This window comes from Tursiops truncatus, chromosome 11 (genome assembly GCF_011762595.2).
Source record: "Tursiops truncatus isolate mTurTru1 chromosome 11, mTurTru1.mat.Y, whole genome shotgun sequence".
Lineage (NCBI taxonomy): Eukaryota > Metazoa > Chordata > Mammalia > Artiodactyla > Delphinidae > Tursiops > Tursiops truncatus.
This window is the reverse complement of record NC_047044.1, coordinates 57,624,254-57,650,280: the sequence shown is the minus strand read 5'-3', so window position 1 is coordinate 57,650,280 and position 26,027 is coordinate 57,624,254. Positions and strand designations below refer to the sequence as shown.

The window sequence follows — 26,027 nt, the reverse complement described above, 5'->3', positions numbered from 1 at the left end:
CCACAGCATAAAGCCAAATCTATCCAGCCATGGGAGGACACAGAAAGAAGGGTTAGGGGGATGGACCATGGATCATTTGGGTGGGAAATAGGGGGGTGCAGAAGGGGCTGGGGGCACCGAGGGCCACACCCACACACACTCCCCAGCTCCCACACTTCCCATCCAGCCCCACATATGCCAAGGGAGGGGGTGCCCCAGGCCATCCCCTTAGCGTGGGGATACCCAGGCTGCCCCTTCGCTCTGCTCTCTGGCCCTGTCCTGACCCATCGCTGCTCCTGTCTCCTCGCAGACGTGGGCTCCGTGGAAGGCCTGGCCTATCACCGTGGCTGGGATACTCTCTACTGGACAAGCTACACGACATCCACCATCACCCGCCACACAGTGGACCAGACCCGCCCGGGAGCCTTCGAGCGTGAGACGGTCATCACCATGTCTGGAGACGACCACCCAAGGGCCTTTGTGCTGGATGAGTGCCAGAAGTGAGCTGCAGGCCCAGGGCATGGGGACAGCGGGCCACAGGGTGGCAGGAACTGCCCCTAGGCAGACCAGGAAAGGGGATGCAGGAGCAGGAGAGGCTGGCTCTAACCTGAGCTCAGCCACTTCCTTGCTGTGTGACCTTAGACCAGCTGCGTGACCTCTCTGAGCTTTGGTTTCCTCATCTGTAATATGAGGACAATAGCATTTCAGGTGCCTCATCAAGGGGAGGATGAGAGAGCTGTGGAGGACCCTCTGACTTGGTGATTAATTGATTCATTCATCAGAGAGCCATGTTCAAGGCACATAGTAGGTCCTCTGTCTTTCTGGGTCTCCAAGCTTCAAGCAAAGGTTGTTCACTGAACACCTGTTGTGTGGAAGCCTTGAGCTGGGCCCATTCAAGCCACCTAGCTGGGGAGAGAAATCACTGGTGGGAAACTGCTGACGGCACAGGGCTGGATATGATGACCGAGAGGCAGCACGGGGGCGGTGGGTTGGCACAGGGCCTGGAATTGCAAAGGCCAGGGAAGGGCAGCCCGGATAAGAGCTTTGAGCAAGCGCCAGAGGAGGGAGGGCTCCAGGCAGGGAAGGACTTCAAGGGGCCTCAGCCACGCCCAGCCCAGTTGAGGTGCTGGGGCTGGGGGTGCGGGGGGGTGCCGGGGGGTTGGTGGGGGACAGGCTTGAGGAAGCCCAGGAGGCTGGGCTAAGGTTGCCAAGGGAGAATTTGGGAGGAAACCCCCCGGCATGGTACACACCCCCAGCCTCCACCCACTCTGCTCTCCTGCAGGGGCAGCCCCCGGCCCCATCACGTGGGCCTCTGGTGAGCCCCCAGCCTCACCTTAGGACTGCTGGCCCACATTCTAGCAAAACTTTGTTCCCCTGGATTTAGCAGTGCTTGGAATGTTTTCCCAAAGCTTTACTAGGAAACTAAGGAACAAACAAAACCCAAAAGCAGCTACTTAGAAACAGTGAGTGCACCAAACCTAGATTCCTTACCCTGATGTAACTCACGCCCGGCCCAAAGCCGGCCTGCCTGACACCGCCAGCCAGCTCGAGGGTCCTTCCTGCCTCGGTCCTGTCCCGCACGTACGCGGCTCACGACGGAGATCCCGTCTTCCCCGCTGTGACCCTCGGCGGCTTCACCTGCCTGGGGCTGGCCCCCCGGGCCTGTCCCTCGTGAGCCTGGAGCTTCCATGGGGGGGCCGTGCTCTGGGCCCCCGGCCTGCCTCTCACGTTTGATTCAGAGCCCACTAATTTCCTTTGCTCTGAGCTCAGGGGACTCAGTCCTTCACTCAGCAAATGGGTTTTGAGAGCCAGCGACGTGCTGAGGATCCGATGGGGAGCAGGGTTGTGTCAGCCCTTTGCCGGCATATTTGATTCTTGCCCTCACGAGGCTGCAGGGAGCTCCACGAGTGGGTGACGAGGACCTGACCCGGGCTGGAAGTCAGGGAACGTATTCTCAAGGGGCAATGCATGAGCCAGGTCTGCGAGGCGACAGGGTGAACTGAAGCCGGGCAGGGCACAGGAGAAAGAGCCGAACCGTCTGGGACAGGCCCTCCCTTGGCCAGAAGGAGCGAGCGCTTTGGAGGAATGGGAGGGAGCCCGTGCGGAGGGGGCAGCGGCCCCCCCCCGCCCGGTTAGAAAGTCGCCGCAACCCTGGGTGCTGACTGCCTGCCCCTCAGGAAAGCCTCCGCACCATTCCCCACGGCCCTTTCCCGGGGAGTGGTTTTACCAAACTTGGGATCCACAGTGACAGCACGGATTGTTCTGCCACGTGTAGCAGTTTATAACGATAGGAGGAAAGCCACTTCCCAGCACAGAGTGTGCTGTACCTGAGGGTGTGGGTGGCCCTGATGGGGAGGAAGATGGCTCTAGCAGCTGCCTCGGGACACCCGTTTTCTCTTGTGGAGGCCAGAGGGAGATGCCTCCATCTGCGCCCATCCTGATTCCAGGAGCCACCAGAACCCCGCCCCTTCCCCTGATGAGGCCTTTAAAACCAGGGCTTTATCCTCATGGGCTCAGGAGCAGCCAGCACCTCCTTAATGGGAGGGAAGCATCCTTTTCCTACCTGAGCACAGTGGCAGGATGGAGAGACGGGGGAGGGGGAGTGTTCAAAAGAGTGAGACCTGGAGAGGTTTGAGGAGATAAGTCCAGCAGCTCTGCGAGACAGCTCTATAGCCAGAACAGCAGAAGGATGAGGGACACAGGGGCCTGGGGGTTGGGAGGCAGAGGGCAGGTCCTGTGAGGGAACTGAAAAGCGGATCTGGCTTTGGTGTAGCTCAATGCTTTCCAAAGTCCAGGGTGCATGAGGGTGGCCTGGGGAGCGCTGGCAAGTCTGGTTCCCTGGCCTCACCCTACCCTAACTGCACGTGAATCTCCAGGACAAAGACCCAGGAATCGCCATCCAATGCAGGTGGTCTGAGGACCACACTGACACCAGTGTAGTGCTTGACCAGCCTGGGGGTCTTCCACACCCGCCTCTGGGGCCTCGCCACCACCCCCACCCGAGAAGTACGGCATAGCTGGGCGTTCCCACCACCTCCTTCACTGAAAGGAAGCCGAGGCTCAGAGGGGCCAAGAGGGATGCTTAGGTCAGAGCTAGTAAGGGGCAAAGCTGAGGCTCAGATCCCTGATATGCAAAGGCCTTAAATTACGGAGAAGGCGACTCTTGGGAACTTGATGGTAGAATCCATGCGTCCCCAGGACCTAGGACACACTAGACACTCAACGGCTTCCTGAATGCCAGGAGAAGAGAGAAATGAAGGAAAAAATAATAGAAAATCCTCAGATAGAACACACAGCTGTCGTTTAATCCTCAGACCCCTCTATGGGGCAGGTAGTAGTATTCCCATTTCATAGAGTGGGAAACTGAGGCACACAGGGGTTAAGTAACTTGCTAAGGTTCCTAGATGGTCAGTGCTGGAGCCGGGATGGAACCCCAGAGGCTGACTCACTTGGCTACGCTGTCTCAGTAAACGCAGGTGGCCATTTCACAGACACTGAGAAGCACTGGTGCACGTGCACACACACACACACACACACACACACACACACACACACACACATGCAAGCTGTCTGTGTGGCAGCCCTTCCCAGGCACTGGGGCTGTGTTGGCCTTGGTGGCTCTGAGGTTGCCTGTGGTGCAACCTCAGGTGTCTAGCTGACACTCTGGCCGACCCCCGGGTCTGGCTGTCTGCACGCCCGGGCCTGGTCCCTCCATGGCGGACTCCCTGGCTTTGAGTCCTGATCTCCGTGGCCCTCTCTCCTCCCAGCCTGATGTTCTGGACCAATTGGAACGAGCAGCACCCCAGCATCATGCGGGCAGCCCTGTCAGGAGCCAACGTCCTGACTCTCATCGAGAAGGACATCCGCACCCCCAATGGCCTGGCCATTGACCACCGGGCCGAGAAGCTCTACTTCTCCGACGCCACCCTAGACAAGATCGAGCGGTGCGAGTATGACGGCTCCCATCGCTATGTGAGTCTCCGGGGCAGGCGGGACGGGCGGCACGAGGGGGCTGACGCTGGGGTACTGCCGGTCAGCCAGGGAGGAGATTGCCCAGGCACGGAGCAGGAGAAAGGGAGGCCACCTGACATGGTGGGAAGAGCCAGGGGGCAGTGGGGAGTCCCAGTCAGACCCTGACCTTGCCACTTCGCCATCCTCAGCCTTCCAGGCTTGGTTTCCTCAGCAGTTAAATGAGGAAAGTGATCACAGGTCTCTGCAAATCCTGCCCCTTCTGCGACTGTGTCTGAGGAGCCGGGCCCCTGGTCCCTGGAGCCAGCTGCAGGGGGTGGAGGTGGGGGCGAGAGTGATCCCTTCGACGGGCTGATGCTGTCTCCCCAGGTGATCCTGAAGTCAGAGCCCGTCCACCCCTTCGGGTTGGCTGTGTATGGGGAGCACATCTTCTGGACCGACTGGGTGCGGCGGGCCGTGCAGCGGGCCAACAAGTACGTGGGCAGTGACATGAAGCTGCTGCGCGTGGACATCCCCCAGCAGCCCATGGGCATCATCGCCGTGGCCAATGATACCAACAGCTGTGAGTGGGGCCGCTGCCACCAGCCTTGCTCTCCTGCCCCCTGTGCCAGCATGTACACACACACACACACACACACACACACACGCACATGCACACGCACACACACACAACTGGTCTGATTCACATCTTTGGACACCCCCAGCACACGCTCTAGCCATTCCTCCCACTCAGAACCACACCTACCCGCCAGAACCTGATCTCACACCCATCCCAGGCGCTGCCTACTCCACCCTCTGTGTGCACGAGCACAGACACGGTCCCACACTGGCTTGACGACCAAGGGTCCCACACACAGATCTGCAGCTGTCCCGGCCTCTCACACACTCCTCACACATGCCCCGGGGTGCCCACCACTACACACACGACCTTAGGCTTGACTCTCCCCAGAGTACGGCTCAGAGCCCCAGTCACCCCACCTAAGAGCACACACATCCTCAATGACCTCAGGCTCACCCAAACGCTCCCACCCGGCCTTCCCACGGCAGCCCCCGCCCCAGCCGTGAGCCGCCGTGTCACAGGTGGTGCCAGGAAGCTCAGCGAAGCTGTTGGGGGTGGGGGGCGTTCTGCATGTGCACAGCAGAGGACGCGCTTAGCCCACTGTCCTCCATCCCTGCCTCAGGCGAACTCTCCCCTTGTCGCATCAACAACGGGGGCTGCCAGGACCTGTGTCTGCTCACTCACCAAGGCCATGTCAACTGCTCCTGCCGAGGGGGCCGCATCCTCCAGGATGACCTCAGCTGCCAGGGTGAGAGGGGGAGGAGGGAGGAGGGCACTGACGGGGGGCCCTGGGCGTAGATGGGGACCGTCTCCTCCCAGACTCTCCAGCAGCCCAGCCCCACAAAGCCTTTCATCATGGTGCGACGGGATGGCCTCAGTTCCTGGGGGGAGAGGCATACGGGCACTCAGAGCCCCAGGGCCCCGCTCAGGAAGCTCCCCCACCTTCCCCCCCAGCGGTGAATTCCTCGTGCCGAGCTCAAGACGAGTTCGAGTGTGCCAATGGCGAGTGCATCAACTTCAGCCTGACGTGCGACGGCGTCTCCCACTGCAAGGACAAGTCTGACGAGAAGCCGTCCTACTGCAGTAAGGAGCCTCCTCCAGCCCCAGAGCCCCCGCCCGCGCCCCCAGGCCCCACCTCCTGAGTCACCAGCCTCAGGCCTCAGCAGGGCGGGGCGTGGGAGTGAGAGGAGCAGAAGCCGCCCCCCGCAACCCCGACCGGAGAAGGAGTCGAGCCCCGTGCCGGCCCGTTGCAAAGCCTCAAGTTTGTCAAGGGAGCAAACGCAGGACGTCTCATCAGAGGCAGCCCCTGCCCTGTAGCTGCTGCTGACTGTGGCCTGCTCCCCGCTCTGCAGATACACGCCGCTGCAAGAAGACTTTCCGCCAGTGCAACAATGGGCGCTGTGTGTCCAACATGCTGTGGTGCAACGGAGCAGACGACTGTGGGGACGGTTCTGATGAGATTCCCTGCAACAGTGAGTGCGACCCGTGCCGGGCCTCGGACCGCCCCCAAGCCTGCCCCCCCCACTTGCTGATCTTTGGTCCCCAGGCCCCAAGGAGTCTGGTTCAGGGCACTATATGATGGGGCTGGACAGGCACTTTGGGCCGGGAGCCCTGGCCTGGGCCTGCCTGGCCCCCCCAGGGAGGACCCCGCCTGATGGCACGGGGTGGGTGCTCTTCTAGAGACGGCCTGCGGCGTGGGCGAATTCCGCTGCCGGGACGGCACCTGCATTGGGAACTCCAGTCGCTGCAACCAGTTTGTGGACTGTGAGGATGCCTCGGACGAGACGAACTGCAGTGAGTGATGCCCCTTTCCTGGGTGCCTCCTCGGGTGCCCTGCCCTCCTGTCCGGGCTCCTCTGCCTTCCCTCTGGCCCACGTGGCAGCCTCAGTCCCCTCCCAGTCTGCCCCAGGCCTGGGCTCCCTGAGACTCAGGGAGGGGGCAGGGAGTGGAAAGTGTGGGCAGAGCACCACCCCCCACCCCCCACCAAACAACACGGTTCAACTTTCTAAAACGCTTGAAGGCTCCGTACGGGCCAGCAGCTCTAAGGGAGGGTGTTTGGAGGGAACCTGGTGTCACCCCTCATCCTCGCCTTCGCCAGGCGCCACCGACTGCAGCAGCTACTTCCGCCTGGGGGTGAAGGGCGTGCGCTTCCAGCCCTGTGAGCGGACCTCCCTCTGCTACGCGCCCAGCTGGGTGTGCGATGGCGCGAACGACTGCGGGGACTACAGTGACGAGCGCGACTGCCCAGGTCCGACCAGGGGGCAGGTGTGCGGTGGGCAGCGGACCCCCGAGGCGGCTGCGCCTTCATGCCTCCCTCGCCCCCAGGTGTGAAGCGCCCCAGGTGCCCCCTGAACTACTTCGCCTGCCCTAGTGGGCGCTGCATCCCCATGAGCTGGACGTGTGACAAGGAGGACGACTGTGAACATGGCGAGGACGAGACCCACTGCAGTGAGTGACCGCAAGCACCCGCTCACCTGAGCTAGGCACCCAGAGGACCTGTGGGGTTGGGGCTTCGCCTTAGCCACTGAGACCCTGTCCAGGCCCCACCTCTTGGTTCCTTCGCAGGAAATGCCCTCCTTTGAGAAGGGCACCCAGGGCTTCACCCCGTGACCCCAACCCAGACCCTCAGGCTCTGAGATGGGGGCCGTCTCTCCAGCCCCTGCTGAGCCCCCCACAGAGGGTGCCATGGGGGTGTCTCTCCCATCCATCCTCTGGCATCTACCTGCCGAGCTGAGTGACCCGCCCTCTCTCCCCCATCTAACTGTGGCTTCCGACTGCCCCAGACAAGTTCTGCTCAGAGGCCCAGTTTGAGTGCCAGAACCATCGCTGCATCTCCAAGCAGTGGCTGTGTGATGGCAGCGATGACTGCGGGGACGGCTCGGACGAGGCCGCTCACTGTGGTGAGAGGGGCCTGGGGTCTGGCTGGGGAGGTGGCCCCGGGAAGGGCAGGGCCCCCCACGCACCCCACCAGGGACAGCACAGAAGTGGGCACGTCACCCCAGCTGCCTGGCCCTGCTCCTTCCACTCTTGCGTCTCTCAGTGGCTCCCTGTTCCCTCCACAGAAGGCAAGACGTGCGGCCCCAGCTCCTTCTCCTGCCCGGGCACCCACGTGTGCGTCCCCGAGCGCTGGCTCTGTGACGGTGACAAGGACTGTGCTGACGGCGCTGACGAGAGCGTCACAGCCGGCTGCTGTGAGTGGTGGGGCCGTGGTCTCACTTTGCAGGAGGGGAGACCGAGGTCCAGGGGAGGCAGTGTTTCCGCGGGGGTCACTCAGGCGGTCAGTGGCAGAGCCCTGTCTACAGCCCAGGCGTCCAGACGCCCCGTCCAGCGCTCTGCCCATTCTACCACGCAGACCACAGGAAGGTTGTGGGGAGACAGTCAGCAGCTGGGCGGGCGGGGGCTGAGGGACCGTGTCCGCCTGTGTCCGCAGTGTACAACAGCACCTGTGAGGACCGCGAGTTCATGTGTCAGAACCGCCAGTGCATCCCCAAGCACTTCATGTGCGACCACGACCGGGACTGCGCCGACGGCTCGGACGAGTCCCCCGAGTGTGGTGAGCCCGGGGCCGCGGTGGGAGGGGCCCCGCCCTCCACGCACGGGCCGCCAGCCTCACCTGCCCCCTCCCACCGCAGAGTACCCGACCTGCGGCCCCAGCGAGTTCCGCTGCGCCAACGGGCGCTGCCTGAGCTCCCGCCAGTGGGAGTGCGATGGTGAAAACGACTGCCACGACCAGAGCGACGAGGCGCCCAAGAACCCGCACTGCACCAGCCCAGGTGGGCCCCGCGCCCGGCTCCCTCCCCACGCTTGGCCCGGCCCCGTCCCCCAGACGGCCCAGGGCCCGGCTGACCCGCCACCTCCGTCCCCCCAGAGCACAAGTGCAACGCCTCCTCGCAGTTCCTGTGCAGCAGCGGGCGCTGCGTGGCCGAGGCGCTGCTTTGCGACGGGCAGGACGACTGCGGTGATGGCTCGGACGAGCGCGGCTGCCACGTCAACGAGTGCCTCAGCCGCAAGCTCAGCGGCTGCAGCCAGGACTGCGAGGACCTCAAGATCGGCTTCAAGGTGCGCTGTGCCCCGGGTGGGAGCCTGGCTGGGACTCCTTCCTCCATCCCTCATTCATTTATTCATCGGTTCATCCGTCCAACGAGGGCTAACTCAGCTCCTATTCTGCCAGGCAGTGTTCTAGGCACTGGGGACCCAGCCTTGAGCACAACAGACATCTCTGCTTAGTTGGTTCTGCATCTGTTCGGGAGGTAGAGCCAGCAGGCTTTGCTGGCAGATGAGGTCAGGGGCACGAGAGAAGGAGGGGCACGCAGATGTCAAACAGGCGCCAGATGCGCAGGCCTGCAGTCCAAGGGGGAGGCCAGACAGGAGAGAGAGGCTGGGAGCTGTCACCATAGAGACGGCATTTAAGTCATGAGTCTGGATGAGATCCCGAAGCGGGCCAATGTAGACGAACACGAGGGTGGTCCGAGGCCGGAGCCCTGCGGTCAGCCACACTGAGGGCAGTGAGGTGAGGGGGGAGCGGCAGCGGAGCCTGAGCAGGGGCAGCCTTGGGGGCCGGAGAGCAGCCAGGCGAAGAAGGTGCTGGAGGAAGAGGTGATGGGCTGTCGGATGAGGCTCGCGGGTCACGTGAGAGGAGGCCTGAGCCTCGGCCTCGGGACGCAGAGTCGTGGCAGTCACTGGGGACTCACGCCAGTGGGTGGGGTGGGGGTGAGAGCCCGACGGCTGGCGTGGGCCAGCTCAGTGCCGGTGTGCTGCCTGCTTCCCTTGGTGAGGCGCAGCCAGCCGCCCAGGGTGGAGGGTGCTTCTGACCCTCGGTCTCGAGGTGAGAGGCCTGCAGCTCCTGGGGCGGCCCAGACCCCTGCCCGTGCCCACCCCAGGCTCCCTGTGCCCACAGTGCCGCTGCCGCCCCGGCTTCCGCCTGAAGGACGACGGCCGGACGTGCGCTGACGTGGACGAGTGCAGCACCACCTTCCCCTGCAGCCAGCGCTGCATCAACACCCACGGCAGCTACAAGTGTCTGTGCGTGGAGGGCTACGCCCCCCGCGGCGGCGACCCCCACAGCTGCAAAGCTGTGACTGGTGAGACGGGGGCTTGGAGGGTGTGCCGTTGGCCCTGGCAGGCAGCCCGGGGCTGGGGTGGGCGGGCTGGAACGGCAGGGCTGAAGGCAGGCTGGGGACGGGGGTGCTAGAATGAGCCGCCCTCCTCTGCCTCCAGACGAGGAGCCGTTTCTGATCTTCGCCAACCGGTACTACCTGCGTAAGCTCAACCTGGATGGCTCCAACTACACGCTGCTTAAGCAGGTGCCAGACCCGCCCTCCTCACCCCGCTGCCTCCCCAGACCCACAGCTACGTCCCTCACCCAGTACAGCCCCCCGTTCTCCGCACTCGGGCCCATGGCCATCCCCCCACTGACCTCTCCCGCCGTCCACGTCCTGACTCTTCGGTCACCCCTCTGCTCACCCCCCAAACCAAGGGCCTCAACAACGCTGTCGCCTTGGACTTTGACTACCGAGAGCAGATGATTTACTGGACAGACGTGACAACGCAGGGCAGCATGATCCGAAGGATGCACCTTAACGGGAGCAACGTCCAGGTGAGGCCGGGCGCAGAGTCAGCCCGTGCCCCCGCCCAGGGGGCCCTCTCTGCTTCAAGGCCATCTCCCCTTCTTCCCACCCACCCCACTGAATTATTCCTTTTCCCCGCTCCACACTGAGTCACCGCAGGACTCTGCCTGTCCTTACTCCTCTCTCCCCTAAGCCCAGCGAGCGAGGTCTAGGAGATTCCTGTCTCTCTTTCCCTAATTAGCTGTAAGTTCCCCTTCTGTCTGACCTCCCTTAAACCTGTGCTCCCAGGCACTGTGGGGCTTGGGTTGTGGTCTCTCTCATCCAGAGACCCCTATCCTCGAGCCTGGGCTGACACCATGCCCGGGGCTGGGCCTTTTCCATCCACTGTGCTCCTAGAGCGGCTGAGGGTCCTGCCCCAACTCACCCAGGGCCCTTCCTCCCTGCCCCTGCCCGCAGGTGCTGCACAGGACGGGCCTCAGCAATCCCGACGGGCTGGCTGTGGATTGGGTCGGCGGCAACCTATACTGGTGTGACAAAGGCCGGGACACCATCGAAGTGTCCAAGCTCAATGGGGCCTATCGCACGGTGTTGGTCAGCTCTGGCCTCCGTGAGCCCAGGGCTCTGGTGGTGGACGTGCAGAATGGGTACGTGGGCGAGGAGGGTTGGGGGAGCCTCTGAAGGCAGCTGGTACACTCGGGCGTCCAGGCCCAGCCTCCCTGCAGGCTCCTGGTGGGACTGGTTGCTGGATATCTCAGGGCTGACTGCTCACCCACCTGACAGGTACCTGTACTGGACAGACTGGGGGGACCACTCACTGATCGGCCGGATCGGCATGGATGGGTCTGGCCGCAGTGTCATCGTGGACACCAAGATCACGTGGCCCAACGGCCTGACCCTGGACTACGTCACCGAGCGCATCTACTGGGCCGACGCCCGTGAGGACTACATTGAGTTTGCCAGCCTGGATGGCTCCAATCGTCACGTTGGTCAGTGTGCCAGTGAGGCTGCCCAGGCACAGCAGACCTAGTGGGGATGGGGGTTCTGAAGCTACAGGGGATCAGGCCTTTGGGGCAAGAGTAGGCTTAAAAGCCAGAGGGCATGGTCTGAGGACACCACCCACCGGGGGTCGGGGTTCAGAGCACCCCAGGGTATGCCCCCTGGATCCGCCCAGGCATGAGGAAACCACCAGCTCCCTCGGGAAGGAGAGAGAGCGGCACCTTCCCACGCACAGTTTCAGATGACAGGCCCTGAGGAAGGTGGGAGCAGAAGGGCTGGGGCTGGCGTACCCAGGACGCCCCCACTCCTTCCCAGGGAACCGTAGAGTGTATTTGGGCAGGAACCTGTTGTCAGACAGGCCAGGAGTTGCGTTTCAGCTCTGCCACTTACCAGCTGTGCGGCCAGGGGCTGGAGCTGGGCTAGTGCCCCCCTCACAGGGCTGCTGTGGGGTTAAGGGCCCAGTAGGGAAGGCGCCCAGTACTACTCGGTGCTGACCGGCCGCCCGGCCTGTCCCCCGGCCCCCTGCCGCCCTCAGTGCTGAGCCAGGACATACCGCACATCTTCGCCCTGACCCTGTTCGAGGACTATGTCTACTGGACCGACTGGGAGACAAAGTCCATCAACAGAGCCCACAAGACCACGGGCACCAACAAGACGCTTCTCATCAGCACACTGCACCGGCCCATGGACCTGCACGTCTTCCACGCCCTGCGCCAGCCTGACGGTAAGCGGCCGAGGACCGAGAGCCGACCCCGCTGAGCCAGGCACGAGGGGCCCCTGCGGTGGGACGGGGCCCCACTGTCTCAGCAGGGCTGCCAGGCCACCCCTCCCCCAGCGCTGACCAAGCAGCGCCTGCAGACACCAGGAGATTCGGAGGCCTGTAGACAGGCTACGTTCCGGCTCTCAGGAGCTACAGCCCAGCTGGGGTCCAGCCCGAGAACCTTGTAGCGGCGAGGCCCTGAGGCCGTCCAGTAGAGCAGGTCTGGGTGGAGACCACCAAGGCCAGACCCCGAAGGCAGGCAGGCCAGAGCTGAGGGGGAGAGCACAGGGGAGGCAGCATGTGGGGTTCGGGTCCAGCCTGATCCTGGGACCTCAGCAGAGTCCTCTCCTATCTCTGGCTTCAGCTCCCTCCTGAAAGAGCAGGGTCTGGACCCATCCCACCTCTGCCCAGGATAGATGGGCCAGGCAGCCTTTGGAAGACCAGAAAACGTGTTACCAGTGAGCACTGCCCTCGCCCCGCCAGAGGCCGGCGGCCCAGGGAGCAGTGGTCCATACACTGGGCCAGTCCGCCACCCTCTAACCACGTTTCCTCCGGCAGTGCCCAACCACCCCTGCAAGGTCAACAATGGCGGCTGCAGCAACCTTTGCCTGCTGTCCCCCGGGGGCGGCCACAAGTGTGCCTGTCCCACCAACTTCTACCTGGGCGGCGATGGGCGCAACTGTGTGTCCAACTGCACAGCCAGCCAGGTGAGGTTCTTCCCCGGACCCTGCTCCCCATACCTCGTTCCCCGATCTCCCACACCACTACCTGCACTCCTCCTGGGACCCCAGCACCCGCCCTACTGTCCTCACACATCTGGTTTTCCCACGCTAACACCCCCGCATTTCTTGCCTACCTCTTGTCTCCCCACAGCAATACTTTTATACCCGTCACCTCACACAAACACCCCACCCCCTAACCCTGACTCCCCCCGCCGACCTCCACACAGATGCCCCCTCGCCTGGCCTTCCTGCGCTCACCACACCCCAACCTCCCATCCAGCTCAACCTCCCCCCAAGATACCTGACCCCCCTGCTTCTTTGAGACATCCCGGCCCCTCGAAAGAAAGCCTCCCGAGGTCCCCAGACCCCCACCAACCCCTCTCGCCCCCACCTGCCCTCCAGTTTGTGTGCAAGAACGACAAGTGCATCCCCTTCTGGTGGAAGTGTGACACGGAGGACGACTGCGGGGACCACTCGGACGAGCCCCCGGACTGTCGTGAGTGCCCGGGTGGGGTGGCAAGAGGGTCCTGCGTCAGGGCCGCCCGACTCCCGAGGCCCCGAGTGGCCCGCCCCCCGGCCCTGCTGACGCTGAGCCTCCCCTCCCGGCAGCCGAGTTCAAGTGCCGCCCAGGACAGTTCCAGTGCTCGACGGGCATCTGCACGAACCCGGCCTTCATCTGTGACGGGGACAACGACTGCCAAGACAACAGTGACGAGGCCAACTGCGGTAAAGGGCCGCCCTCCCGCCCCGCTTTGTCCTCCCCGGGATTTGGGGGTTTGGTAACTGCGCTCCCAGGGCAAGGAGGCCCAGCCCACAGCGGCCACCTCTCCAGGCTGGACTCCTGCTTCTCCAGCCCTGGGCCCACGCTCTCCCCCCGAGGGAGTGGGCCCCCGCCCCTCCCGAATCCTGCACCCACCGTTAGTTACCCTCCCCTCCTGCCATCCCCACAGACATCCACGTCTGCTTGCCCAGTCAGTTCAAGTGCACCAACACCAACCGCTGTATTCCCGGCATCTTCCGCTGCAATGGGCAGGACAACTGCGGAGACGGGGAGGACGAGAGGGACTGCCGTGAGTGCCCCGGGTGGTGGCAGGGAGGGGGGTGGTGGAAAACGGGCACGGAAACACGATTCACATTGAAATCTAGCCCCCGCTTCTTCTAGGGGTCGTGCTGCTCTCAAGTAATGTTACTAGATGAGCAACATGAATTATATGGGGTGTGACTTGGTTTGCTCGTAAAATCATCATGCACGTCGTAGAGATGTGCGGATCCAGAAGACAAAATCACCAAAGTTGAAGATGATTTTCCTTCCTCCCAAGAAATTGCCGGCAGGACCAGGACAAGGCCAGGGCTTGGGAGAGGGAGAAAATGGGGATCTTGAACTGTGCGGGGCAGGTGGAATGGGCAGGTCCTCATTCTCTCCCCAACCCCGCAGCCGAGGTGACCTGTGCCCCCAACCAGTTCCAGTGCTCCATCACCAAGCGCTGCATCCCCCGCGTCTGGGTCTGTGACCGGGACAACGACTGTGTGGACGGCAGTGACGAGCCCGCCAACTGCAGTGAGTCTCCTGGAGCCCACCCTCCCTCCACAGTGTCTGCTGCTCCCACCACCCCCACGGGTGACCCCCCTCGGTGGCCGCTCCCTTCCAGACCGCACCCTCCCAGTGCATTCCTGAAAGGAGCCTCCCCCTCATCGCTGGGCCACCCCCTTGCAGCCCAGATGACCTGTGGAGTGGACGAATTCCGCTGCAAGGACTCGGGCCGCTGTATCCCGGCGCGCTGGAAGTGTGATGGAGAGGACGACTGCGGGGACGGCTCGGATGAGCCCAAAGAAGAGTGTGGTGAGCTTCCCCAGCCCTGCTCCAGGGAGAGGCACCTGACGGGGAGGGCTGGGGCTGCCTGCCGCCTGGGTCCCACTCCTGTCTAATTCCCGTCCCCACTCCTGCCAGCACCTCATCGGCACACACCTGGCCACCCTATGGGATCTGTCGATCCCCTCCCCAGAGCAGCTCCATCCTTTCGTGTCCCTCCTGCCCCAGAAGTCCCCATAGACTCCACATCTCAGAATGCAGCCTGGACTCCCACTGCTGACCTTTTTGTCAGGCTGGAATGCCCACTCTCCCGCTCCTGGCCATCCTGACCACACCTTCCGGGGCCCTGACGTCTGCCCCCCGCTCTATCCCTGACTGCCCCTCAATCTTGCCTCTTCTAGACGAGCGTACCTGTGAGCCCTACCAGTTCCGCTGCAAGAACAACCGCTGTGTGCCGGGCCGCTGGCAGTGCGATTACGACAACGACTGTGGCGACAACTCCGATGAGGAGAGCTGCAGTATGTCCCCTACCCCATCCCCCCCCGGCCCAGCAGGTGTCCTCCCCCAGGAGACCTCCCCGCTCAGTACCCCTGCCCCACCGCCACCAGGCTGCACTAGAGCAGGTGGCTGCTTCCCAGGGCTGGGGGTCAGGAGCTCCCTCCCGCCTCACCCCACCCCACCCCGCTCCATGTTGTGTATTTGAGTTTGTGCCATTTCACCTCATCTCATGTTTCTCTCCATTTTCACACTGTCCTCTTGGGGTTGCAGAGGTAGGTGTCTCTGATGTGCCCGTGCTCCTACCACATCCCCCTGCTGCTGCCCCAGAGCCCACCCGTCCCCGTGCTGTGCCAGCCCATCCTCCTTTACTGGCCTCTCCCTAAACCCTGGTGCTTGTCTTAGTGGTCTTGCCCCTCCCTTGCCCTCCCCACACACAGTCTGTCCTGAGGGCAGGGCCGGGGACCCGTGCCCTCTCTAGTGTGTCTGCCCCAGACGGGTAAGTGTGAGTGCCCTCTGGGCCTGACCAGTCCTATGAGGACAGCCAGTTGGCTTGCCCAGGATTAGTTGAGCATCTTGGTCATTATGCCAGTCAACTGTGGCCTTCAGGGACTCAGGGATGGGTGATACTGCTCTGCAAGGGCTGGAGATGCTCTCGAGGGCTGAGTCCGTATGCCCACCCTTCTGGGGCCTGTCTCTCCCCTGTCCTTCCCAGCCCCTCGGCCCTGCTCTGAGAGTGAGTTCTCCTGTGCCAATGGCCGATGCATCGCTGGGCGCTGGAAATGTGATGGGGATCATGACTGTGCAGATGGCTCAGACGAGGTGGGCAGGGAGACCAGAAGGAGGGAGGGATGGCCTTAGAAGAGTCAGGGCAGGCCTGCAGGGGTGCCCAGGTCTGACCAGGATGCTGCTCCTGCGCCCACAGAAAGACTGTACCCCCCGCTGTGACATGGACCAGTTCCAGTGCAAGAGTGGTCACTGCATCCCCCTGCGCTGGCGCTGTGATGCAGATGCTGACTGCATGGACGGCAGTGACGAGGAAGCCTGCGGCACTGGCGGTGAGCCCCTCCGGCTCGGCTCCCCAGCCCTCCCACCCTACCGCCACCCCGCAGTAGCACTTAATCAGGAGCCAGTTGGGTTGAAATCCAGCAGAAACCTGTGGGCTGTGTCCACCCAGGCCCCATCCCACAAGTTCCAACACAGCAGTCAGCTGCCCTGAGAAGTCAAGTCCCTGCTCACTTTCCTTTCCTGGGGCAGTGGGCGGGCCGGGTGAGAGAAGGTTGGCGCTTGGAGCAGTGAGGGCAGATATCCTAGCTCTGCGCTGGTGGGCTAAGGACAGGGATTGGAACCTAGGTCTCCTGACTCCCAGCTGAGTGTACCTGCCATTGAACTACAGTAGGCCCCGGAGCCCTGCCACACCACCAGAGAAAGAGGGCTCTCTGGACTCCTCTGGACACTTCCCCAAAAATGCCTCTTCTCCCCTAAATACCAGAGGAGGCAGTTCTGCCCAGCTTACCCGGCTGGTAGAAAATTAGGAAACTCGGGTTCGATCTGGTGGTACCACCGCTTTCCCCATGTTCCCTCTAGGTCTCTGCCCCTGGAGGGAGGGGTCTGGGCAAGACCCGGCCGCCAGCAGCCTGGGGCTCTGGGCTCATTCTTTACTCTTTGCTCCCCCTGACGCCCAGTGCGGACCTGCCCCCTGGACGAGTTCCAGTGCAACAACACCCTGTGCAAGCCGCTAGCGTGGAAGTGCGACGGCGAGGACGACTGCGGAGACAACTCAGACGAGAACCCAGAGGAGTGCGGTGAGGCTCCTGGGTGGGGGCGCGGCTTCGGACGGGGCGGGGCTCCCAGGCGGGGGCGGGGCTTCTGTCGGGGCGTGGGCGGGGTTCTGACGCACCCTGGTGGCCCTCGGCCCGCCCCCGCTCCCCCCTCCCAGGCTGATTCTGACTTGTCTCCTCTCGCTGCTGCAGCCAGGTTCGTGTGCCCTCCAAACCGGCCCTTCCGTTGCAAGAACGACCGCGTCTGCCTGTGGATCGGGCGCCAGTGCGACGGCACGGACAACTGCGGGGATGGGACTGATGAGGAGGACTGTGGTGAGCAGGGGGCCAGTAAGGGGGAGCCTGGGCCGCCTAGAGTGGGGGTGCTGCAGGCAGTGGGGCTGGGCCAGGTGGGCTCATCATCTGTTGAGCCGATTCACCGGGAGAGGGGAGGATCCACTGCCGGGAGCCTGGAGGCCCTGTCTTGTTGGGAAAGAAGCCCCTGAGGAAGGTGTTGAGGTGGAGACTGAGAATCTGGATGTTTAACCAGCTTCCCCTGAAGCTTGACAGCCAGGCTTGGGACCCCCTCTACCCGTGACTGACTGGGGGTTCCAGTGGGAAGAGGGGGCAGGGTGGTAAATACCCAGGACCTCAAGCCCCGCCCTCCCCCAGAGCCGCCCACAGCCCAGACCCCCCACTGCAAAGACAAGAAGGAGTTTCTGTGCCGGAACCAGCACTGCCTCTCCTCCTCGCTGCGCTGCAACATGTTCGATGACTGCGGGGACGGCTCTGACGAGGAGGGCTGCAGCATCGGTGAGACCCGGCGTGCTGGGGCGGGGTTTGGCCGGGAGGGGCTGAGAGCCGAAGCCCAGGCCTAGACTCTCTGTCTTTGCAGACCCCAAGCTGACCAGCTGCGCCGCCAACGCCAGCATCTGCGGGGATGAGGCACGCTGCGTGCGCACCGAGAAAGCCGCGTACTGTGCCTGCCGCTCTGGCTTCCACACGGTGCCAGGCCAGCCTGGATGCCAGGGTAGGAAGGTGGGGCCCAGCGGGGAGGGCAGAAGCCCCAGACTCAAGACTTTCCATGACCCTCCTGTGTAACCCCCAGACATCAACGAATGCCTGCGCTTCGGCACCTGCTCACAGCTCTGCAACAACACCAAGGGCGGCCACCTGTGCAGCTGCGCGCGCAACTTCATGAAGACGCACAACACCTGCAAGGCGGAAGGTGGGAGCTGGGAGAGGGCGGAGAGAGGGGGCGGGGCTTACAATGCCAGGATAAGAAACGGGACCTGGAACGCCGTGTTTTCCTCCAAGCACCCTTGCCCAAGCTTGAAATTCCAGACCCTCAGTACAGCTTTCTGCACTCCGTTCTGGCAGCCATGCAGGGGCCCGAGGTCCTGGGGCTGAGGAAGTTTGGGGGCAGAGCACGCAGGCGGCATCACCACACTTACAGAGCCAAGTGTACCCCACTTGCATATTCCCATTATGCTTTTTTCATGTTTATTGAGGTATAATTGACAAAATTGTAAGATATTTAATGTGTGCAAGGCGATGATTTGATGTACATACGCCTTGTGAAAGGATTCCCCCTGCATCGAGTTAACACATCCATCAGTTCACGTATTTACTTTTTTTTTTTTTTGGTGAGAACATGTGAGTTCTACACCCACATATGCTTTGACACACACCTGCACCTTCCTCATGCCTGTATACAAACACACCCCACATCCATGTATGCACACCCAGGCACACACACACACTGTGCACACACAACCCCACCACACGTGCCCAAGTGCACGCAGATGCCCATGCACACCTGCCCCCCTCCGTGGCCATGCTCACACACCCCCACATGTGTGTGCACCCGCAAGCAGATATCAGTGTGGAGCAGGGACTGTGGTGATACTAGCAGAGGCCACAAGGAGGCAGAAGTCCATGAGGCTGGAGGAGGAGGGTCAGCAGGTCACACTAGATCACCTCAGGAGAGGAGAGGAGGGGAGGGGAGGGGCGGGGAGGGGAGGGGAGTTCCAGGGGCTGAGGCTGGAGTCCTGAAGCCTGGCTCTGGGGCAGGATGACAGAGGCTTCTGACTGGGTCAGATGGTTTGATTAGGAGAAGAGACATTGTTAGTGTGAAAGGCGCCGGGCTGGGTGGGGAGCACGTTGCGGCGGCTCCTTCCAGCACCGGGCCCAGCAGCCCCCAGCCCCACCTTTCACCCCCACCAACATCTGGCCTCTTGTCCCTCCAGGCTCTGAGTATCAGGTCCTGTACATCGCTGATGACAACGAGATCCGAAGCCTGTTCCCCAGTCACCCCCATTCGGCTTACGAGCAGGCCTTCCAGGGTGACGAGAGTGTCCGCATCGATGCCATGGATGTCCATGTCAAGGCTGGCCGCGTCTACTGGACCAATTGGCACACGGGCACCATCTCCTACCGTAGCCTGCCACCTGCTGCGCCTCCCACCACTTCCAATCGCCACCGGCGACAGATTGACCGGGGTGTCACCCACCTTAATGTGAGCACCCAGCCTGGGGTGGGACCTGCGTGGAGGCACGGGCTGGGTGGGAAGACTCCAAAAAGCAGACTGTTCAGAGCAGAGTTTGCAGAGGACAGAGGAAGGGCCAAAGGGTGAGACTGGCATGCAGGGCAGACCCCGGATTACGTCATGAGGCGCGGACAGCAGGTAGACAGAGCAGCACCATTGTCAGTAGGTGTTTCTGCCGCATGGCAGCCCGAGGCTACAGGGCACAGGGGGCACCTGGCCAGCAGCATCAGAGCCACGTTCAGTTCCTGATCGTCACAGGCAGCCCACTAGCTAACCTATTCCATCTTACTAACCTATTTCGTCTCTTTGGGCTTTACTCTGTTCCTCAATAAATCAGGGTCGCGATATCTAGCAGGGACAGGCTGACCGGGTGTCGGGGGGCTGGACGATGGGCAGGAAGACAAAAGGTGGAAGCCTCTGAAACTGTAACCCCCTCATCCAGATTTCAGGGCTCAAGATGCCAAGGGGCATCGCCATCGACTGGGTTGCCGGGAACGTGTATTGGACCGACTCGGGCCGAGATGTGATTGAAGTGGCGCAGATGAAGGGCGAGAACCGCAAGACGCTCATCTCCGGCATGATTGACGAGCCCCACGCCATCGTGGTGGACCCGCTGAGGGGGTGGGCAGGGGTCCCGGGGGGAGGCATCTGGGCTGGGGCTAGGAAGCCCCTGGGTTGGAGGTGGGTGCCCAGCATCCCCCGGCTTGTCCTTCCTCTCCCAGACCAGCCTGAGGTCAGAGTCCTCTGCAGGCCCCTGGGTCTTCCAGGCTGCGCCCAGCCCTGGCCCTCCCTGACGCTGCCTGGGGTCCTGCTGGCCTGCTCAGGTGGGGCCTGACCTCCACTTGGCTGGCTGTCACGGGCAGCCAGCTTCTGGGCTTCTCCTCTGCTCCAGGGGGCAGCTCTGCCTACTTAGACGACTCTGGAGCAGCACAGTGTGGTTTTAGAGTAAAAGATCTTTAACCTGGTCAGGAAGTTGACTCCCCCCACTGCTCTCTGGAGGAGGTGGACAAGAACACCCTCCTCTCTGTGTACCCAGCAGTCTCTGTGCCCTGTGCCCACCTTGAGTGGCCTCCTGTGGGAGCCCAGGTCCTAGCCACACTCATTCCTTCTCCCTCCCCAGCACCATGTACTGGTCAGACTGGGGGAACCACCCCAAGATTGAAACAGCAGCCATGGATGGGACCCTTCGGGAGACACTGGTACAGGACAACATCCAGTGGCCCACAGGTCCGTGCAGAAGTGGGCAGGGGATGTGGGAGGGGTAGGCTCGCTGAGCCTGGGGCCACACAAAAGTTAGGGGAAGAGGCTTGGACTGGGATGGGACAGATGGGTTGTGGAGGCTTTTCCCAGAAGAGGTGATTGGGAGTGATCATGGGAACAGGGTGGAACTGTCCCAAACATGGAGACAGTCCCGCTTGCTCCCCCAGCCTGGGGCAGGGGGGCTGGGCCCTCACAGTGCTCTCTGCTCCCCCAGGCCTGGCCGTGGATTACCACAATGAACGTCTGTACTGGGCGGATGCCAAGCTCTCAGTCATCGGCAGCATCCGGCTCAACGGCACTGACCCCATCGTGGCTGCTGACAGCAAACGAGGTCAGAGTCCACCAGCAGCCTCGGGCCCTTGTCCTCCCCTCTGAGCCCAAGGCCTCACCTAGCACCTACCATCCTCCTCGGCCTGGCCCTCAACAATCTTGCAGTGCGTTTCAGGCCCCTCCCAACCAGACACCCCCTGCACCAGTCCTGCAGGCCTGAGGCTCACCCTGACCCTCTGGGCCACTTTTCCATTCATTCATTCTACCAATGAGTATTGAGCTGCGTGGAGGCAATATGGGTAATAATAGGAACTCAGCCAATGTGAGAAGAGGGAGCAGAAGTTGACCCTGACCCCAGACGTCTAGGGCTGATGGGACCTTTTGCCAGTAGTGGCCACAGCAGGAGGAACAGGTTGAGGAGAGTTTGCTTTGGGATGTTTGAGTTAGAGGTACCTGGGAGCCTTGGCGCCCACTGTCCTGGAGAGTGTGACCAGGGCCTGAGTCCCCTCTGACCCCCCCGCAGGCCTCAGTCACCCCTTCAGCATCGACGTCTTTGAGGATTACATCTATGGCGTCACCTACATCAATAATCGTGTCTTCAAGATCCATAAGTTTGGACATAGCCCGTTGATCAACCTGACGGGGGGCCTGAGCCACGCCTCGGATGTGGTCCTGTACCACCAGCACAAGCAGCCTGAAGGTGAGTGGAGACGGAGAGCCCAGGCTGGGGCAGGGAAGGCCAGGGGGTGCTGAGTCTCCAAGCTGCAGCCTCAGGTCCTGGTGGGCAGGGGAGGTTCTGGGTCCACAGGGCTCAGCATCCTCCCACCCCTGCCCTCACCTGCAGTGACCAACCCTTGTGACCGCAAGAAGTGCGAGTGGCTCTGCCTGCTGAGCCCCAGTGGGCCTGTCTGCACCTGTCCCAACGGGAAGAGACTAGACAATGGCACCTGTGTGGCCGTGCCCTCGCCAACGCCCCCGCCGGACGGTATGCTCACGCCCCTCTCCGGTCCCCCGTCCCGTGCTCCAGAGCCCTCCTCCCTACAGCCCCTGAATTCCCCTCACCACCCCCCGGCTCTCCACCCCCCGCCGTGATCCTTCCTGCAGCTCCTCGGCCCGGAACCTGTAACCTGCAGTGCTTCAATGGTGGCAGCTGCTTCCTCAATGCACGGAGACAGCCCAAGTGCCGCTGCCAGCCCCGCTACACGGGCGACAAGTGTGAGCTGGACCAGTGCTGGGAGCACTGTCGCAACGGGGGCACGTGTGCTGCCTCCCCTTCCGGTATGGCCTTCAGTTCTCCTGCCGGGACTCCTCCCGGCCCCTGGGCCCCCAGCCCCTCCAGCAAGCCGCCTGCGCTCAGACAAATCCCCAGCCCCTGCCCGGCCTTACTTCACCCCTGCCCCCAGCCCCGTGTTGCTTTCCTCTGCCGTCTGCCCTCCGCCCAGGCCCTCCCAGCCCTGTTCCCCTGCAGCAGGGCAGGGCGGCTCAGTGGGCCACAGCCCCGCTCACACATCCTCTCCCGCCAGGCATGCCCACGTGCCGGTGCCCCACAGGCTTCACGGGCCCCAAATGCACCCAGCAGGTGTGTGCGGGGTACTGTGCCAACAACAGCACCTGCACCGTCAACCAGGGCAACCAGCCCCAGTGCCGATGCCTGCCTGGCTTCCTGGGCGACCGCTGCCAGTACCGTGAGTGAGCCGTCCCTGGGCCCTGGGGCAGGGCACGGTGGAGCTGGGGGTCTGAGAGCGTAGGTTGATGTCACAGGTGCGAGTTCTCTGGAGAGAGGCCGTTTGCGGCCCAGCCAGGCCCAAGTTGCCAGTGCTCCCCTGTGGAGGGGTCAGCACACTCCCCACCGAGGTAGTGAGCCCTCTGGCATCGGGATTATTCAAGCAAAAGCAGTGCCCTGTCAGGATGCTCCGGGACATCTTTGTATCCTGGAGCCTGTGACGTGGGGGCAGCCAGGGGCTCAGGAGGAGGCGGGAGGCACCCAAAAGGCCTGGGGGACCCCTCAGGTGGGCAGCTGCCCCCCACAACCTCTGGGGGACCCTCCTGAGGGTGGCGTTCGAGGCACCTCCTCTCCCACCCCCCAAACCACAGGGCAGTGCTCTGGCTACTGTGAGAACTTCGGCACGTGCCAGATGGCTGCTGACGGCTCCCGGCAGTGCCGCTGCACCGCCTACTTCGAGGGGCCCAGGTGTGAGGTGAACAAGTGTAGCCGCTGTCTCGACGGGGCCTGCGTGGTCAACAAGCAGAGCGGGGATGTCACCTGCAAGTGAGTGGGGCCCCGCCCTGTCCCACCGGCGGCCCACTCCTCCCAGCCCCGCCCCGCCCCTTCCCCAGCATCTCAGATGCCCTCCGTCAGCCCTGCCCAGCCTCTCACTCCTTCCTGCAGCTGCTCCGATGGCCGGGTGGCCCCCAGCTGTCTGACCTGCGTTGGCCACTGCAGCAATGGCGGTTCCTGCACCATGAACAGCAAAATGATGCCCGAGTGCCAGTGAGTTGGGCCTGTGCCTCACTGAGGCCTAGATTATCCCTCCCTCCCCCGAGTCTGAGCTGGACCAGCAGAATCCTGCGGTCCCTCCCAGTTTCCCCGTCAGCCACGGTTGTGGACGACATGCCCCCTCAGCTCCGCCCCTCCCGTCTGCAGGTGCCCACCCCACATGGCGGGACCCCGGTGTGAGGAGCACGTGGTCGGCCAAGAGCAGCCTGGACGTAGGTGGCAGCGGTTGGGGAGGCAGGGCTGCCGGGACCTGGGACAGAGGGCTTTGTGCCTCCCAGGCCTTTCAGACTGAGCTTCCCACCTCCTCCCCTCTAGATATGGCCTCCATCCTAATCCCTTTGCTCTTGCTGCTGCTGCTGCTTCTGGTAGCAGGAGTGGTGTTCTGGTACAAGCGGCGAGTCCGAGGGTGAGTTATGGGGGGTCTGGAAAATTGTGGCCATGATTTTACCACCCTATAGCCATATCCCGCTAGAATCCCTGCCCCCAACCTCCTTCTTCCTCCCAGGGCTAAGGGCTTCCAGCATCAGCGGATGACCAACGGGGCCATGAACGTGGAGATTGGGAACCCCACGTATAAGATGTACGAAGGCGGGGAGCCTGATGATGTAGGGGGCCTACTGGATGCCGACTTCGCCCTGGACCCTGACAAGGTGGGCTGGGAGGACAGAGGAGGAGGCTTCCAGGACAGGGACAAAGGGCTGTGGGTGGGGTGACCAAGGGTATTGGGCTGGATGATGGAATGGAGGTGGGGATGGGGTACCCGGGCCACAGAGCCCAGCCCCTGAGCCCCACCTGACCGCTCTGTCGCCTTGCAGCCCACCAACTTCACCAACCCCGTGTACGCCACACTCTATATGGGTGGTCATGGCAGCCGCCACTCCTTGGCCAGCACGGATGAGAAGCGAGAACTCCTGGGCCGGGGCCCTGAGGACGAGATAGGGGACCCCTTGGCATAGGATCCTGCACCATCGGACTTCTGCAGAGAGCCTCCTGCCCCCTGCCAGAGAGGTCCTTCAAGGAGCCCCCATCCTACCCCGCCAACCCCTCCCCAGCCCTGCTGGGATGTATAAATGTAAAAATGAAGGAATTACTTTTTATATGTGAGTGAGCAAGCGAGCAAGCGGGCACAGTATTATCTCTTTCCGTTCTCCTTCCTGCCTGCTCCTCAGCACCCCGCCCAATGCTGCCTTCCGGGAGGGGGCGCAGGAAGGGGGCCCCTGCAACTTACCGGTATAAGGGGGCCCTGCCTCCCACCTTCCCACCAAAAACGCAGCCCCACTGGGAGAGCTGGTGGTGCTGCCTCCCCCTCCCTGTACAAGACACTTCGTCAAGGCTCTCCCCCCTCATCGCCCCTACCCCTCCCAGCTCCCTGAGGGTTGACTCTGGGATTCTGGGGCGGGTGAGTCCTTTGCTGCCCTTGTCTGGAAGACTTGGCTCCGGCTGAGGTAGGAAGGAAAGGATGGAGTTTTTTAGTTCTTCTTGGGGGAGGCCATCCCATGCCCCAGCCCCTACTCTAGGGGCACCTCTGAGATGGCCACACTCAGTATCCCTACCAGACAGGCCCTCCCCCTCTCCAGTGCCCCCACTGTGGCTCCCAGGGCTGGAGACTTTCTTTGGTAAACACTCCCCCAGGCTCCCCTCCCCTGGGGATGAGGAGGAAGTGGGGCACACCAAGGAAGGGCAAGCGGGCAGCCCCGTTTTGGGGATATGAACGTTTTAATAATTTTTGCTGAATTCCTTTACAACTAAATAACACAGATATTGTTATAAATAAAACTGTAAAAAAAAAAAAAGAAAAAGAAAAAAAGCCGTTTGTGTCTACCTGAGTGTGAGACTCTGGGAGCTGGCCTGTGCTTTCATGCTCCAGCCACCAGAGGGAGCCATGCTCTGTGCTGGAGGGAGGCTTGCGCATCGGGTCTTCAGTGCCCTTCTGGAGCTCCATCCGCCTTCATTGGGCTGTGGCAGGGAAGTGGGTGGCACTGGACTTGACCAGAAAGACCTGCTTCTCCTGGCTGTGTGAACTTGAACCAGTGACTTCACCTCTCTGGATCATGTGTTCTGTCTGGCTCTAGGACACTAACTCCAAGATCTGTTTCTCTGTATTGTCACTTTTATGGGACAACACTGCCACCCCTACCCAAAATTATCTCCCACAGTGAGAAATCCCACAATAAGAAATGAACACACTGGGGTTTTGAACGGCTTTCTAATCCTTCAGGGTGGTCCCATACAGCTCTCTCTAAGTTTGCTCTTGAAGCACCGACATCTCACACTTCATGGAGGGTAATTAATCAGATGCCAAGAGTCAGAACCCTGGATTCAGGAGGAGGAGGGTCCCGGAAGCTAAAGCTGGGAAGACCAGTTTTCCAGGCCCCACGGTCCACCAACAGACACATCTCACATCCCAGGGGTTGATAGGAAAGGACTGCTACAACCAAAGGGGGTACCAGGTCTACTTCAGCCCCTGGTCAGAGAAGGGAACCTCTTGCAGAAGGTCACGCCGCTTTACATGGTCCAAGATTGAGAAAGGGTTAGAGCTCCGCTCTCCGCACAGTAGCAAATATGCTCAGAGATGGCAGCTTTAAACGTCTGAAGGACCCTTGCCAAGCCCAAGGGGGGAGCGCTGCCTTTCATTCCCCCTGCCTCCCTGGTTTAACCTTCTCAGTCTATTCCTCCTTTCCTGAGGAAGCTATGGGTCCAAGCACCTCTAGAAACAGGAGCCCTCCCCTTCCCTCTTAGGCCTGAGATGCCATCTCCAGCCTCAGCTTCCAAGCCAGTTCTGCTATCCTCCACTGCCTCCCGGGCTCCCTAGGGCCCCAGGGCAGAGCGATCCTG

At 62.2% G+C, this 26,027-nt stretch overlaps 1 protein-coding gene across 2 annotated transcripts in view; it reads left to right on the top strand.

The window, feature by feature from the left end:
* The window catches only part of LRP1 (LDL receptor related protein 1), a 78,574-nt gene extending 53,771 nt beyond the window's left edge, over positions 1-24,803 (top strand). For both annotated transcript variants that reach the window (XM_033866425.2, XM_033866426.2), the window contains 48 exons: positions 290-479; positions 3,747-3,951; positions 4,318-4,510; positions 5,130-5,255; positions 5,462-5,590; positions 5,860-5,979; positions 6,188-6,301; positions 6,606-6,755; positions 6,833-6,955; positions 7,291-7,407; positions 7,570-7,698; positions 7,938-8,060; positions 8,140-8,280; positions 8,376-8,566; positions 9,405-9,588; positions 9,725-9,810; positions 9,984-10,103; positions 10,531-10,718; positions 10,855-11,060; positions 11,606-11,794; positions 12,389-12,537; positions 12,955-13,048; positions 13,162-13,278; positions 13,503-13,622; positions 13,988-14,110; positions 14,267-14,392; positions 14,764-14,880; positions 15,573-15,679; positions 15,783-15,915; positions 16,543-16,662; positions 16,831-16,953; positions 17,290-17,430; positions 17,513-17,647; positions 17,726-17,845; positions 18,867-19,135; positions 19,608-19,786; positions 20,286-20,392; positions 20,640-20,756; positions 21,219-21,395; positions 21,540-21,680; positions 21,800-21,973; positions 22,219-22,380; positions 22,790-22,964; positions 23,085-23,186; positions 23,340-23,404; positions 23,508-23,598; positions 23,698-23,842; positions 24,008-24,803. In XM_033866425.2, the coding sequence (XP_033722316.1) occupies positions 290-479; positions 3,747-3,951; positions 4,318-4,510; positions 5,130-5,255; positions 5,462-5,590; positions 5,860-5,979; positions 6,188-6,301; positions 6,606-6,755; positions 6,833-6,955; positions 7,291-7,407; positions 7,570-7,698; positions 7,938-8,060; positions 8,140-8,280; positions 8,376-8,566; positions 9,405-9,588; positions 9,725-9,810; positions 9,984-10,103; positions 10,531-10,718; positions 10,855-11,060; positions 11,606-11,794; positions 12,389-12,537; positions 12,955-13,048; positions 13,162-13,278; positions 13,503-13,622; positions 13,988-14,110; positions 14,267-14,392; positions 14,764-14,880; positions 15,573-15,679; positions 15,783-15,915; positions 16,543-16,662; positions 16,831-16,953; positions 17,290-17,430; positions 17,513-17,647; positions 17,726-17,845; positions 18,867-19,135; positions 19,608-19,786; positions 20,286-20,392; positions 20,640-20,756; positions 21,219-21,395; positions 21,540-21,680; positions 21,800-21,973; positions 22,219-22,380; positions 22,790-22,964; positions 23,085-23,186; positions 23,340-23,404; positions 23,508-23,598; positions 23,698-23,842; positions 24,008-24,148 (6,794 nt within the window). In that variant the 3' untranslated portion in view covers positions 24,149-24,803. The remainder of the gene's footprint in view (positions 1-289; positions 480-3,746; positions 3,952-4,317; positions 4,511-5,129; positions 5,256-5,461; positions 5,591-5,859; positions 5,980-6,187; positions 6,302-6,605; positions 6,756-6,832; positions 6,956-7,290; positions 7,408-7,569; positions 7,699-7,937; positions 8,061-8,139; positions 8,281-8,375; positions 8,567-9,404; positions 9,589-9,724; positions 9,811-9,983; positions 10,104-10,530; positions 10,719-10,854; positions 11,061-11,605; positions 11,795-12,388; positions 12,538-12,954; positions 13,049-13,161; positions 13,279-13,502; positions 13,623-13,987; positions 14,111-14,266; positions 14,393-14,763; positions 14,881-15,572; positions 15,680-15,782; positions 15,916-16,542; positions 16,663-16,830; positions 16,954-17,289; positions 17,431-17,512; positions 17,648-17,725; positions 17,846-18,866; positions 19,136-19,607; positions 19,787-20,285; positions 20,393-20,639; positions 20,757-21,218; positions 21,396-21,539; positions 21,681-21,799; positions 21,974-22,218; positions 22,381-22,789; positions 22,965-23,084; positions 23,187-23,339; positions 23,405-23,507; positions 23,599-23,697; positions 23,843-24,007) is intronic.
* Positions 24,804-26,027: the final 1,224 nt, after the last annotated feature.